The sequence below is a fragment of the Dermacentor silvarum genome, chromosome 3, assembly GCF_013339745.2.
Source record: "Dermacentor silvarum isolate Dsil-2018 chromosome 3, BIME_Dsil_1.4, whole genome shotgun sequence".
Taxonomy (NCBI): domain Eukaryota; kingdom Metazoa; phylum Arthropoda; class Arachnida; order Ixodida; family Ixodidae; genus Dermacentor; species Dermacentor silvarum.
In genome coordinates, this window is record NC_051156.1 from 4,879,156 (window position 1) to 4,893,203 (window position 14,048).

Sequence of the window (14,048 nt, forward strand, 5' to 3'; positions counted from 1 at the left end):
GTCGGAATTCGCTCCATGTTGATAAGACCGCCTCACGGTTCTCAAACCATGTCCGCGCATAGTCCTCGAAGGCAAAGTAGGCTTTGCGTAGCTTGCGCTCCGGAGTCCAGCTTTTGAATTCTGCGACACGCTCAAAGTGATCGAGCCAGTCCTCAACATCTTCGAAGTTGTCCCCATGGAAGGATTTGGGGATTAGTGGCTGGTCAAAGATGACCTCGGTCGGTGCGGTTGAGGAAGAAGATAGAAATGACGTACTCATTCTTCTGATTCGGTTGGGTAGAGGCTCGTACTCAGGTGGCAGTTCTTGAAGTCGACGGCTTGTCCGTACGTGAAGAGGAGTCAGCTCGACTGGACTTCGTACTGGGCTTGTAGACGGGGTTCGATCTGGATGCGGTAGCATGTACCCAGCACCTCCACCAGAAAAATGTAACGTAGATCGCTTGAAAAAATAGACGCTTCTCTTTAATGGCGGGCCAGAAGAAGAGCGTGCAGCCTATGCGCTTCGTCGTCTTTCATGGCGCCGACCTTTGCGCGCGCCGTCCCGCGGTGCGGGAGCCCCACATCATTGTGTCATTATCGTCACTGTAAGTATCCCAATGCCTCACAGGCCAGGATCTTCGGCCGGTGGTTTTGTATCCAGTAATGTTGACGAAGACAGGAAAATGGTCGCTGCCAATTCTATCCTTACTCGTCGTTGAAGACGCGAGGATGTCTGGTGAGTACAATGTCAAGTCAATGACACTGTAAGAGGCCGGTGGTCGGAAAAACGTTAGCTGTCTGTCATTCGCCACACAAAGCCCCTCAGTGTCTAAAGCATTATCAATTTGCTTCCCACGAGCATCAAACACGTTTTCACCCGAGAGCGTATTGTGTGCGTTAAAGTCCCCGCATATAATGCTTGGAGCCGGACAGCGGCTGCAGAGGTCTCTTATGGTTTATCCCATCGAGACCTTCTGGCGAGAGCTCACATAGGACACGACGCTGAGGCTTCGGTTTCCCAACCGCACTTGCATAGCAGTGGCCTCCAAAGCACTGCTGCAAATGTCTTGAACTAGTAGAACGTAATGTGGTATTTCACGTCTGACATACTGTATGACGCTTCGGTTCGGAAATGTCGGAATACATTGATTTCCATGTGCGACATAACCAGCAATGGATCTGGAACTTGGAAGAGAAGCCTCGGACTGGGCCAATATTGGCACAGGCATGTTGCGTAAGAAGAGCAACAGTTCCGGTAAATGACACACAAGACCCGCGCAGTTCCATTGCATAAGAAGCGGTACCTTTAGACGGGATGGTGAACATTGTGTCCTGACCGGATCTGTATTGCTAGGTGTACCCGCCGTGGTTGCTCAGTGGCTATGGTGTTGAGCTGCTGAGCACGAGGTCGCGGGATCGAATCCCGGCCACGGCGGCCGCATTTCGATGGGGGCGAAATGCGAAAACACCCGTGTACTTAGATTTAGGTGCACGTTAAAGAACCCCAGGTGGTCCAAATTTCCGGAGTCCCCCACTACAGCGTGCCTCATAATCAGAACTGGTTTTGGCACGTAAAACCCCATAATTTAATTTTTAATTGCTAGGTGTGTTAAAGGGTGGTAGAGCTTAGAATCACCGAATGAAGAGCCAGGACTACTTCTAGCCTGTCGTTCATCCAACTTGCCGGCATCTTCTCTATGTGTAATTGCAGGGCCTTGATGAGAGTACGCAGCACCTGTTGACAGTCCTCCTGTGGTGGTGTTTCACCACAACGCAAATGGGGTCGCTACAATGCAGACACATATCTTCGCTCTTCCAGTTGTTCAGCAGTCTTCTCGTATATAGGGTCTGTTTTCAATTATTTGACTGTTTTCGCCGGTCCGCTGTGCAAACGCACCACTGTGTTCTGGGTTCCTGAAGTAGGCTTCAGGCTTGGTGAATCAGTTTCACTCTTTGAACTCCATGGGATGTCGTCTGACTCTCTGTGACTCTCCGTCTTTTTCTTCCTATTATTATTCTCATCCTTTGCCTGTGGTCCCAAGATGAACGTTTTCTTTCGCTTTATTGCCGTTGCCCGCATAGGACACTAGCTATAACTAGTTTTCCTCTAATACCCTTATACGATCTGGTTTCATTTCTTATTCGAGTATCTCTTCTAGTTTTCCAACATCCCAACTTTCTACTTCGCTTAAGTATCTAAAAAAATCAGCAGCCCTTTCCCTGTCGAGGAAATGGGTGTAAGCGAAGCTTGTGGTGCGTTTCTTCGGTGTTCCTTGGAAGAAATTGCACTGACGAATACCACGTTGTGCTCTAACCACAACCTGTCACACGCGCTGCAACTGGCTCCGAAGTTCCGGTTGAGAAACTCGCATTGAAACTTGGTCGTCGCACCGGGGAAGTTGGCGCTAGCGCTGCCGAGGCGTGCACAACCGTTGTCGGGTTCCTGGAGGGCAATACGACGTTGACGTTTGGCATCAACATTGCGTTCCCGCAACTCGGGGTCGGCGGCTCTTGCTGATGTTTGGCCTCGACATCGCGCTCCCGCAACTCAGGGTCCGCGGTTCTTCGCTGATGTTTTGCCTGGGCTTCGGAAGCCATAACGCTAGAATCATCACGTCGACGACGAGCACTTTTCAAAGCGGGTTCGTAGCGCCGCTGCTCAAACGCAGCCTGCGCCTCGGCGGAACGCACCACGCGCGGCCTTCCCATCCGGTGGCCGAAACGGATCTGAGGCGAGGGAAGCCCGGCGGAGCGCTCACCAATCCCCTTTGCTTCCCTTTTCCTTGCCGCGACACACCAAACGACCCTGATTGGTCGAGCGCGTCACGTGATCTGACGCCAGTGCAGCTTTCCCCGCACCTGCTCTCTCTTTTTTTTTCTTGTCCCTGGCTCATATCCGCCTATCCCTGGCTCATACCGACATATGGAATGTGGGTATGCGCCACACGTGAGTTCTTACGTGACTACAACGCTACCGAAACTTGTGAACCAATACAAGCTTCGCATGAAAAAAGCATTCTTCGCAATTGATAATCTGAATTTTTTTGAAGCCAACGCAGCTTCACAAGACAGTATCAATTAAAATACATGTAATGTTCTCGTATTCCTTTTAGTTACTTTTATTTGTTATGCGATGCTCTCAATGCCGTGTTCATAAGTACCCCTTCTTTATCCACAGCCATCCAGGATTCGCCGCGTGCTGTCGCGCGCAGCGAGTCTAGTCACGCCGTGCCATGGCACACACAGCTAACGGCGGTGTTGTGTGAAATAACTGCACTTGTACATGCCTATATATATATATATATATATATATATATATATATATATATATACGCGAAAAAGTTATACATTACCATCAACAACTGATATCTGCCATAGATTTTCAATCCCCAGCATTACATGAAAATAGGCTTTCGTAAAAATATCCACATGCGCTTTCAAAACGTGTAATCGCCGATACTGCTATTTTAAATTATCTCACATTATTTTTATACTGGATCGTTTTAAAGCACAGCAGCGTTAGCGGCTGTATTTTTGTGCTCACCTCTTTTGCTGATACCTTCAGACTGCCAAAAAGGTTCATTTTTGTAAGTCCGTAGCGACGCGATCTTTTCTTTTCAAGTCAACCATGTTATTATTATTATGCATTAAAAATTCTATGCTGTTCCTTTACAAAAATTATACATGATCGCGCCGGAAACAGGATCAAAGAGAGGGGAGGCTATAACGGCAAACTCTCTGTAATCGTGGTTTTGGCACTAAAATCATTAATATTTGGCCCAAACTAGCCCAACGGCAACTACTACTGTAACTTCCAATTTATATTTTGCTAGTTCGAGTAGCGCTGTCTGTCCTTGTTACATCACCACGCATGACTTATCATTCATGCAAGGGCCTACTCGAACTGTTTGCAACATTTAGCTGATGTTAAAGTCTTATTACCAACATGTTTCAGCAAATAAAATATGTGGAGTGGAACCCGGATATATCGAACCCACATATAACGAATTATTGTGTATATTGTATAGCTGCAAAATGCCCTTGAAAATCCCATGCAAATGTATAGGGCTGGTGCATGTCTATATAGAACGCCCGTTCACCAGCACATTCGATATATCGAATGCGGCGCCACGCCGAAGACCTCAAAGTGCACTTCTTTGTGCACTTTGAGGTCTTCTGGCACCTGGAGGTGGAGAAGAGAGTGGGCAGTCAGTTGAGCCGTGTGCGTCGTGCGTGCAGTCAGTCGAGCCCCATCGCGTTGTGTTGTTAGCCCACGTGCTACCTCGAAATTCAACATTCCTTCTTTCCGATATTTGTGGCGTCGTCGTGTGGGTTCAGTGCTTATTCGTGAGTTAATTTTCCGTAAGTTCATGGCCGCTGCAAGTGTAAAGAAAAGAATCAACTTGGACTTCGAAATGAAGTGAAAATTGATGCAGCAATTTTTCTGCAGGTAAATAAAGTGTGCTGGCTTTTTTTTTCCCGAGTTGCGTGCAGTAACTTGTCAGGGCCTGCTATTTTATATATCGATTTACCTATATATCGAACTTTTTGGGATACCCTTCAGATTCGATATATCCGGGTTAGAATGTATGTATGTATGTATGTATGTATGTATGTATGTATGTATGTATGTATGTATGTATGTATGTATGTATGTATGTATGTATGTATGTATGTATGTATGTATGTATGTATGTATGTATGTATGTATGTATGTATGTATGTATGTATGTATGTATGTATGTATGTATGTATGTATGTATGTATGTATGTATGTATGTATGTATGTATGTATGTATGTATGTATGTATGTATGTATGTATGTATGTATGTATGTATGTATGTATGTATGTATGTATGTATGTATGTATGTATGTATGTATGTATGTATGTATGTATGTATGTATGTATGTATGTATGTATGTATGTATGTATGTATGTATGTATGTATGTATGTATGTATGTATGTATGTATGTATTCACACACGGACGTACGTATGGCACTAAATGTATGTAACCTTCATAACGATCTTACCAGGACACTCCGCCTTTTGTTGGCTCGTTTTTGCTAAACGATTAGTACTGGATATCTGATATTCTCGACGCGTGCTCGATAAATGTACCTGTGCGATCGGCCGATTTGAGCGCTGAGAATGTCCTGGAGCTTTGGCTCACCCTGAGGCGTGTCCCGTTGGGCGGCCTGAGCAACCTTTCCACCAGTGTGGGCACGTACACACCGCCGTAGCTTTCGCCGGTCACGTAAAGGTCTCGCTCTTTCAAGGTGGGGAACTTCCGAAAAAAGTCCTGCACGGCCAGGTAGTTGTCGTCTGCGGTCTGGTCGTCGTTCGTCACATATTGGCCGCTGGTGTCGTACGAGAATCCAACTCCAGCAGGAGCCTCGATGTACAAGACGTTGGCGACCTGGATGACCAGGAGCCAGTGAAGAGTTAGCGTGAGCATCGAAGAAAGGCCGTTTCTATGCACTGCCGTGCTCTTAATGTACCGCTGGATAGGGAATACAGTAGATGGCAGACTCCAACTTGTCAATCAATATGAAGTATCCTACGCAATTTATTATTTGAGCTGTTGACAACCTCAGCACAAAAATTGTGCAATGCCAGCTACTTCAAGCCCATCGTTTCTAGGGCAAAACTTTTCCGTAACAGCAGTAATGGGTGGAGAAACGACTTTGCTATAAAGTATGCCACGCAATCGAGCCACGAAGCTATTTCCGTAGTAGCTCCAGATCCACTTAACAGCTGACCATTCTTATAGATGAATGACGTATACAAAAGCAACAATATTTTCTTGCGAAAAGAAGAGCAAAAACACAAGAAACAATGTGACATGCGCTGTAGAATAATTATGCACGAAAGCTTGTCCTCCGCCCCAAGTGTAATCTTTCAGACTTGCTGGTTTGCTGATGAGGAAATTTATCGCAAACAAAAAGACAAGGCACACAGGAAGAAAATACACAGACAAGCGCTGGTTTGATTTTAATTTTCTTCACATTTAATTGTTGATTTCAGCGCATGCTTTTTTACGTAAAATACACAGTAAGACACACTATTTACAATTTAGCTCGGTGCTATTTAAAGTATTACGTAAAAGTGATGTATTTATGACTTGCGTCAGATAAATTTACTAATTTCACCAGCGCCTTGGTTCTGACGTCGCATTTTTATTGCAAGGCCACCCCACTGCGGCGTGCGAAGCTATAGGCTCAGGGATGCTTAAATCAGCGTACAATCTTAAAGATGGTGGCATATCATCGTTCGTACTCGATCGGTATCGAAGGTAGTGAAAATTGCAGGAGGGCCAGAGAATTCGTAGTGAAGAAAGTGACCCTGCTTTGATGGGTACCATTACGTTAAACATTGGGAGCGTCCCATGAAGGGAAAACTATATACGCTGGGTGGTCGACCAATTGATTTCTCTCAAAACAGCTGTCCCTGCTTATGCTTTGCTCAACAGGTCACAAGAATACAGTATTTGCTTTTTGTTTTCGCCCGATAGATTTCGTGAACCGAGCCCTTCTCAAAAGTGCGTGAGACGTTTTCACGCCACGACGCTTCCTATAGTGCACTGTGGAATGAGTTACTGTCGCTGCGTTCCTTTAAGGACCTAACGTCCATTTGTAAATGCGGGTAAACTTTAGACAGGGGTAAAACACTGCGTGAAGTGCGCTTACGAAAGGCGTCTCTGATTGTGCTCAGTCGAAGAAAGTTGCATCACTTACAGTGTTCCAGCTGTATGGGTTCACAATCAACGACTTGCCCTTTCTGACAACGCGGAAAGGTCCGTTCTCGGCCAGGGCGCCGATCAGCGAGCTGGCACCGGGACCGCCGTTGAACCAAAGAACCACGGGGTCAGTGTCGGGCGAGCGCTGACTAGCCATGTACCTGCAAGTGGCCACCAGAACCAATCACAATTTTCGCCTTTCACTGGCAAAGTATGTTAATCATACTTTATGCCGGCTCAGGGTGTTTACGTGAAGTTTAGCGCGTACAGCTTACCCAGAAAATCTGGGAGTGTGCACTAGGCAAACAAGCAACATTGGGAGACTCCACCGCAGTACGACAATCTTAAAATATAAACGTGCTCGTACGTGGCCCCTGTAATTTGGTTTGTCGCGGCCTGGTGGACACTGGCTGAACCACGCATAGCAATGTTCTAAGAACGTTGACGCATAGGGCGGCACGACCGGGCTAGAGGGGGAGGCGAGCGCGTCTCCCCTCTAAGCCTGGCCGTGAGTGCTGATAGCGCGTCGCGTCGCCTGCTAGTCACTACGTGTTTTATTGCGAGAGCAATTATATGGACACTCCAAGCGGATTTCTACCGTCGCCATCACCGTGAGGTTCTGTATAAAGTCGAAGGCCGATAAAATCGTCGCCGCGCGGCGTATGCTGTATGTGCAAGTGAAAGCCTGCGAGAGACGCGCGCTTTCATGGAGGGCAAACGCACGGCGGAGAGCCAACGCGACGTCTTCCGTCCAGTGTTGCGGAATGGGCGCCGCCATTCCATTCCGATTCCATTCCGGGGAATTAGAACCTGCCGCAATTCCATTCCTTTCAATTCCTCGGAATGAAAAAACTTGGCTCATTCCCACTCCGGGAATGGTCAGGCAGTTCAATTCCATTCCTGTAATTCATCAACGTAGGAAAGGCATCTTGATAGTTCTATCGAGTTAACGATGAACGCACCATAAAGCTGGTGTCATCAGATGCGTTAAGAACTGCAAAAATACGCAAAACACGTTACCAAGGTCGAGGGAAAGTAGCTTGGTGACACATCAGATGCGTTAAGAACTGCAAAAATACGCAAAACACGTTACCAAGGTCGAGGGAAAGTAGCTTGGTGACATATCTCGTACAGTACACCCACTCTACAAATTCCCATAGGGGCAGTTCTCCCGCTACCTATAGTATTTGCATGGTCAGCATGCTTTAATGGCTTGTGATGTTTTAATATTGCTTAGGCTTAAATGTGTTAATGCTAAAATGATAACGTAGGGTATTTTTATGCCGACAAAATTAGAATTTAAGAAGACCTTATATGATGGCGGCGTCAAGAGCAGCCTTCATTAACAGGCACACAGCTGCATCCAGCGATGAAGGCCGACGTTATCTTCGGCTGGCTTGCCAGCTCTTTCTCTCATTGCATGTACTGACGTTCATGCTTTCTTTTTAGGTGCCGAATCAAATTACATGAAACTCCCACTACAGCATGTATAGTTTCGGAGCCAAAGCTTGCAGCGCGCTGCTTGTTTGTTTTCTTCATGGCTAATTTATATAATAAACAAATTGTTTCCAATGTGCCATGTTGGCGGAATTAATGCGTGCTTGAGCCGCTGTGCGCAGGAGCCAGTATGGCAGTGCGTTATGGAAGTGTTTTTTTTTATTTGCAATAGAAGGCTGGACAGCAGGGCGGGGATGGTATCACAGAAAGCCGATGGGGATACTTCGAAGCATTGTCTAGCATTCACGGTATGAGCGAACTACTAAATGAACCGTTGGGATTCTCTAGCCGCCAACACCAACACCACCCGGACCTCCCCTCCCTCCTCCCCCCCCCCCCTTCTCCCACCCTATAAGAGAGCTCCTGTCATGATATGTACGGAAGCGCGCGAAAAACAAAAAGACGTTGCCGCGTTTGCCGTGCGGGGGCGATGACGAAGTGGTGTGGCGCGTGGCGCGTGGTGCGTGCGAGTGTTCTGAGCTGCTCGGCGTTGAAGGCCAGCCGATTCTCGCTGGACGCCCGGTCCAGAGAACCCAGATCGCCCACTACGCCGTCCTCGGACGCAAAGGACCTGTGTTCCTGCTGGGCAACCGGTCCAGGGAGCCAGGCGAACGGGACAACTCGTTCTCGGATGCCAGTGACCTGCGTTCCTGCTGGGCAACCGGTCCAGAGAGCCAGGCGAGCGGGGCAACCGTTCGAGAGAGCCAGGTGAGCGAGGCAACCGGTCCAGGGAGCCTCAAGGGCCTGTGTTCCTGCTGGACAACCGGTCCAGGGAGCCAGGCGAGGTGGTCGCTTTCCCGGGCCACTGCCACGACCAGCCTGCTGCCGGAGACGAGAGCAGTAGCGAGAGCTGTTGCACAGCTACCATGGCTGTGTCTGCTACCGTCGCTGCTGCAGCTGCAGATCCCATGATACCGTGGGTAGGCCCATGGTGACGTCGTCCAGCCGTCAGCCGACCCTTCGGGACCGACATCGGCCTCTACGCGTCAACGGACTTCCCGCAAAGGGAACGCACGGCGAGAGACTTTATACTATATGACAGGACACTCTATAGTAGCAGCTTCGGGACTGCATGCGTTAGCATAACTTAATTACATGTGCATCGTGAAGTCTGTACGTCTTTGCGCTGTTAATATATATTCTGTGTTTGTGTGCACTCGAGTGGTCGATAGCGTTCCTTGGTGAGTGGTCCTGGGCCCAAACCTCATTACATTTTCATCACAATCTAACATCACTACATCATCATTTCATCACAATCTGGCGAGCTTGCCAGGATACCGCTCGTAAAATCATCGAAGGAAGTTATCCTCCCTCGAGTGCACGCTCGCAGAGAACTAAACGATGGATACAGAAAGATTAGCCACTATTGGATCACGGCTAGGATTGTCCGGTGTGGAATTGCGTACCTGGATTGAGAGTGAACAGGCAAAACAAAGAGCGGAACGAGCTGCGGAGAGAGAAGCAAGTAAGGAAGCAGACGAAAGAACTCGACAAATTCTTGAGCTCAAATTGAAGCTCCAAGAAGGAGCTCAAAGTGAATCCGCACGAATCAACACTGATTCGATGTCTCTTCCGAGTGCCGCCTCTTCTGTTCTCAACCCGCAAAAGTTGCTTCCGTTGTTTGATGAGCGACGCGATGATTTGCATGCGTACTTGCAAAGGTTCGAGCGCGTGGCAACAGGACAAGATTGGCCACAAGAGAAGTGGGCATTAGCTGTGAGCATGTGTTTGAGTGGTGAAGCGCTAACAGTAATTGGCCGAATGACTGCCGCTGATTCATTAGACTATGAGAAAGTAAAGAAAGCTTTGCTGCAGAGGTTTCGATTCACTGCGCAAGGTTACCAGGAGAAATTTCGCAAGGCAAGCGCAGAGGATGGAGAAACCGGGAGACAGTTAGCTGCTAGGCTTTCAGGGTACTTCGACCACTGGATTGACATGGCTAACGTGTCCAGAACGTTCGACAGCCTTCGAGACCACATGATCGCCGAACAGTTTATCCGGTGTAGCCATCCAAAGCTTACTATATTCCTGAAAGAACGAGAATGCAAGTCACTCCAAGAGCTAGCTGATGCGGCTGATCGGTTCATTGAAGCTCAGCACCTATCGAATCTCGGGAAGGTTCCGGAGGACGCAAAAGACGTCACTAGGAATCCCACCGACGCTCCGAGAAAACCACCACCAAGGTGTATGCTTTGCAAGCGCCTTGGGCATCAAGCTCATGAATGTCGCAACCCAGCTAAAGAAGTGACGAAGTGCAAGGTCTGTGGGAAGGTTGGTCACAAGAGCGACGACTGCTGGAGCACGAAGGCGCATGAAGAGAAAAGTTCAGCCTGCGTGGTCAACGAGAACCGCGATGATCTTTCGTTGTGTCACACAACTGGAAAACACAAGAAAGGGAAAAATCGTGACACTTTCGATAAAAAAACGGATCAAAGAAAACCCATTTTTCTGGTGGAAGGAATGCCAGTAGTTGAAGGGCAAGTGCTCGGTCGAACAATTAGAGTTCTTCGTGATACGGGCAGCAATACTGCAATTATCCGAAGAGACTTAGTTCCCGATCAGCGTTTGACCGGAAAGAGTAGCAGAGTGCTGCTTATCGATGGCTCTGCATTTAATTTACCAGAGGCAAAACTCCACGTAAATACACCGTACTTTACCGGAGAAGTCACAGCCTTATGTATGAATAAGCCACTTCATGATCGTGTGCTCGGAAACCTACCGGGTGTCAGAGGACCTCACGAGCCATATATTAACTGGAAGCACGCTTCAGTCGACCAAAGAGACACTGCGTCGCTAAACACCAGTGTGCAAGCGATACCTGTGGAGCACCCTCACTATGTTTCCGCCATGGTCAAGCCACAAGAGGATAAGACGACTCCATTGTGCGCACCAAAGATAAAGTGGTGTGACGTTACCAAAGACCACTTTGCAGAGGAACAGCAGAAAGACAAAACGTTGAAATCTCTGTTTGCTAAAGTCGACAGAAAGTGCAAGTCACCGAAAGGCCACTGCTACTCGTTCCTTGAAAAAAGTGGGCTTCTCTACCGACAGTACTGTCTTGCTACCGGCAGAACATTTAACCAGCTTGTCATGCCGAAGATGTTTAGAAGACCTATACTTGAAGTCGCACACGAAGGTCTTATGGCCGGACATCAAGGCATTCGGCGCACGACAGATCGAGTCTTGGCGGATTTTTACTGACCGGATCTGCATGGCGACGTGAAACGTTTTGTCAAGTCCTGCGATAAGTGCCAGCAAACAACACCAAAAGGCAAAATAGGTGTTGCGCCTCTGGGCAACATGCCTATAATACGTACACCTTTTGAGCGCGTTGCGGTCGATTTAATCGGTCCTTTTTCACCGAAATCGGACCGTGGCAACCGCTATATTCTCACCCTCATAGATTTTGCCACCCGATATGCGGATGCCATTGCTCTCCCTGCAATTGATGCTGTGCATGTGGCAGAGGGAATGATTGAGATTTTCTCTCGCATTGGTTTGCCAAAAGAGATTGTAAGTGACCAAGGAACAAGTTTCACATCGGAACTCATGGAAGAGGTGGACCGTCTACTTGCCATCAGATTTCTACGAACAACTCTCTATCATGCCATGGCGAATGGGCTCGTGAAGACGTTCAACGGGACCCTGAAGTCCATGCTGAAGAGGATGTGCCAGGACAAACCTCGATCCTGGGACAGGTACCTTGCTCCACTGCTTTTCGCCTACAGAGAAGTGCCGCAAGAAAGCCTGGGCTTCTCGCCTTTTCAGTTGATTTACGGTCGACACGTACGAGGACCACTGACAGTGCTCAAGGAGCTGTGGACCAATGAAGATATCAACGGCGAAACTCGTACAACCTACACCTATCTTGTCGATCTTCGAAATCGCCTTGAGGAGACATGCAAACTCGCCCATGACGAGTTGGAGAAGGCACGCGCAAAGCAGAAAACCTACTTTGACCGGAAGAGCCGTCCTCGCAAATGAAACGTTGGCGATAAAGTACTACTTCTACTGCCGACTGATTCCAACAAATTACTAATGCAGTGGAAAGGTCCATTTGAAATCGCCGAACGGAAGAATGAGGTCGACTATGTTTTGAACATGAGTGGAAAAAGAAAAATATTCCACATCAATATGCTCAAGAAATATGAGGAACGCGAACATTTACAAGTACAGCAGGTCTCTGCCATAACAGAGATCACCAAGCCTTTGACAGACCTCACACGGAAAGGACCAAACAACAGTCTGGCGTGGGGACCGGCTCAAGAGCAAGCGTTCAGCATTTTCAAGAATAAGCTCGGCAATGCTCCCATTCTACAAGCACCGAACATGACAAAGGGTACCATAACATCGGATCGGATTACCTGAGCCGTGTCTAAATCGCTGAACGAACAAGTGTATACTACCATAGAGTTAAAATATTTAACCTTTGGAGTGCTAAAGAACAAGAAGACAATTACCGATTTTACTTTTAAAACAGTTGTATATGTAGTGAACTCGTTGTCAAAGTGTACCTCCGCGCAACACGTTGGCCTTTGTTTTCCGCCTTCTTCCCCATTAGAAAAGTTGTGAACAACTTTCTTAAAACCGGGGGTTGTCATGATACGGACGCAAGCGCGCGAAAAACAAAAAGACGTTGCCGCGTTTGCCGTGCGGGGGCGATGACGAAGTGGTGTGGCGCGTGGCGCGTGGTGCGTGCGAGTGTTCTGAGCTGCTCGGCGTTGAAGGCCAGCCGGTTCTCGCTGGACGCCCGGTCCAGAGAACCCAGATCGCCCACTACGCCGTCCTCGGACGCAAAGGACCTGTGTTCCTGCTGGGCAACCGGTCCAGAGAGCCAGGCGAACGGGACAACTCGTTCTCGGATGCCAGTGACCTGCGTTCCTGCTGGGCAACCGGTCCAGGGAGCCAGGTGAGTGGGGCAACCGCGGTCCAGAGAGCCAGGCGAGCGAGGCAACCGGTCCAGGGAGCCTCAAGGGCCTGTGTTCCTGCTGGACAACCGGTCCAGGGAGCCAGGCGAGGTGGTCGCTTTCCCGGGCCACTGCCACGACCAGCCTGCTGCCGGAGACGAGAGCAGTAGCGAGAGCTGTTGCACAGCTACCATGGCTGTGTCTGCTACCGTCGCTGCTGCAGCTGCAGATCCCATGATACCGTCGGTATGCCCATGGTGACGTCGTCGAGCCGTCAGCCGACCCTTCGGGACCGACATCGGCCTCTACGCGTCAACGGACTTCCCGCAAAGGGAACGCACGGCGAGAGACTTTATGCTATATGACAGGACACTCTATAGTAGCAGCTTCGGGACTGCATGCGTTAGCATAACTTAATTACATGTGCATCGTGAAGTCTGTACGTCTTTGCGCTGTTAATATATATTCTGTGTTTGTGTGCACTCGAGTGGTCGATAGCGTTCCTTGGTGAGTGGTCCTGGGCCCAAACCTCATTACATTTTCATCAGAATCTAACATCACTACATCATTATTCTCATCACAGCTCCCTAGAACAGAGCAAACGTGGGTTTTCTTCGGCGCGAATCGTCGCGTCAAGGCTCGAGGAGGCGCAGCCGTCACCGCAGTTACTTTGGCTCTCCTTCTTCGGCTGGCTTGCAGAACCAATGCTTTCAAAAGTTTATTCTCCCTCTCTCTCTCTCTGTATGGAGGGAGAGGGTGCACAGTTCATCGCCGACTGTGCGGCGATGAACTGTGCTGAACAAGTACAGTATGCTGCGCTGACTGGCACACCTTTATCGACAGAGTTTCAGGCAAAGGCGTCCGTTGTCTAGACAGGGGGCACAGTATTGCAGAAGGGTTGAGGGGGGCGGGAGGATTACGAGG

General features: G+C 48.6%; 1 protein-coding gene across 1 annotated transcript in view; it reads right to left on the bottom strand.

Moving 5' to 3' along the window:
- LOC119445287 (lysosomal protective protein-like) overlaps nucleotides 1-14,048 on the bottom strand; it is a 72,655-nt gene that overhangs the window by 35,603 nt on the left and 23,004 nt on the right. Inside the window, exons 3-4 of the mRNA XM_037709601.2 lie at nucleotides 6,719-6,881; nucleotides 5,155-5,400 (exon numbers count right to left, since the gene is read on the bottom strand). Coding sequence (XP_037565529.1) covers nucleotides 5,155-5,400; nucleotides 6,719-6,881 — 409 coding nt within the window. The remainder of the gene's footprint in view (nucleotides 1-5,154; nucleotides 5,401-6,718; nucleotides 6,882-14,048) is intronic.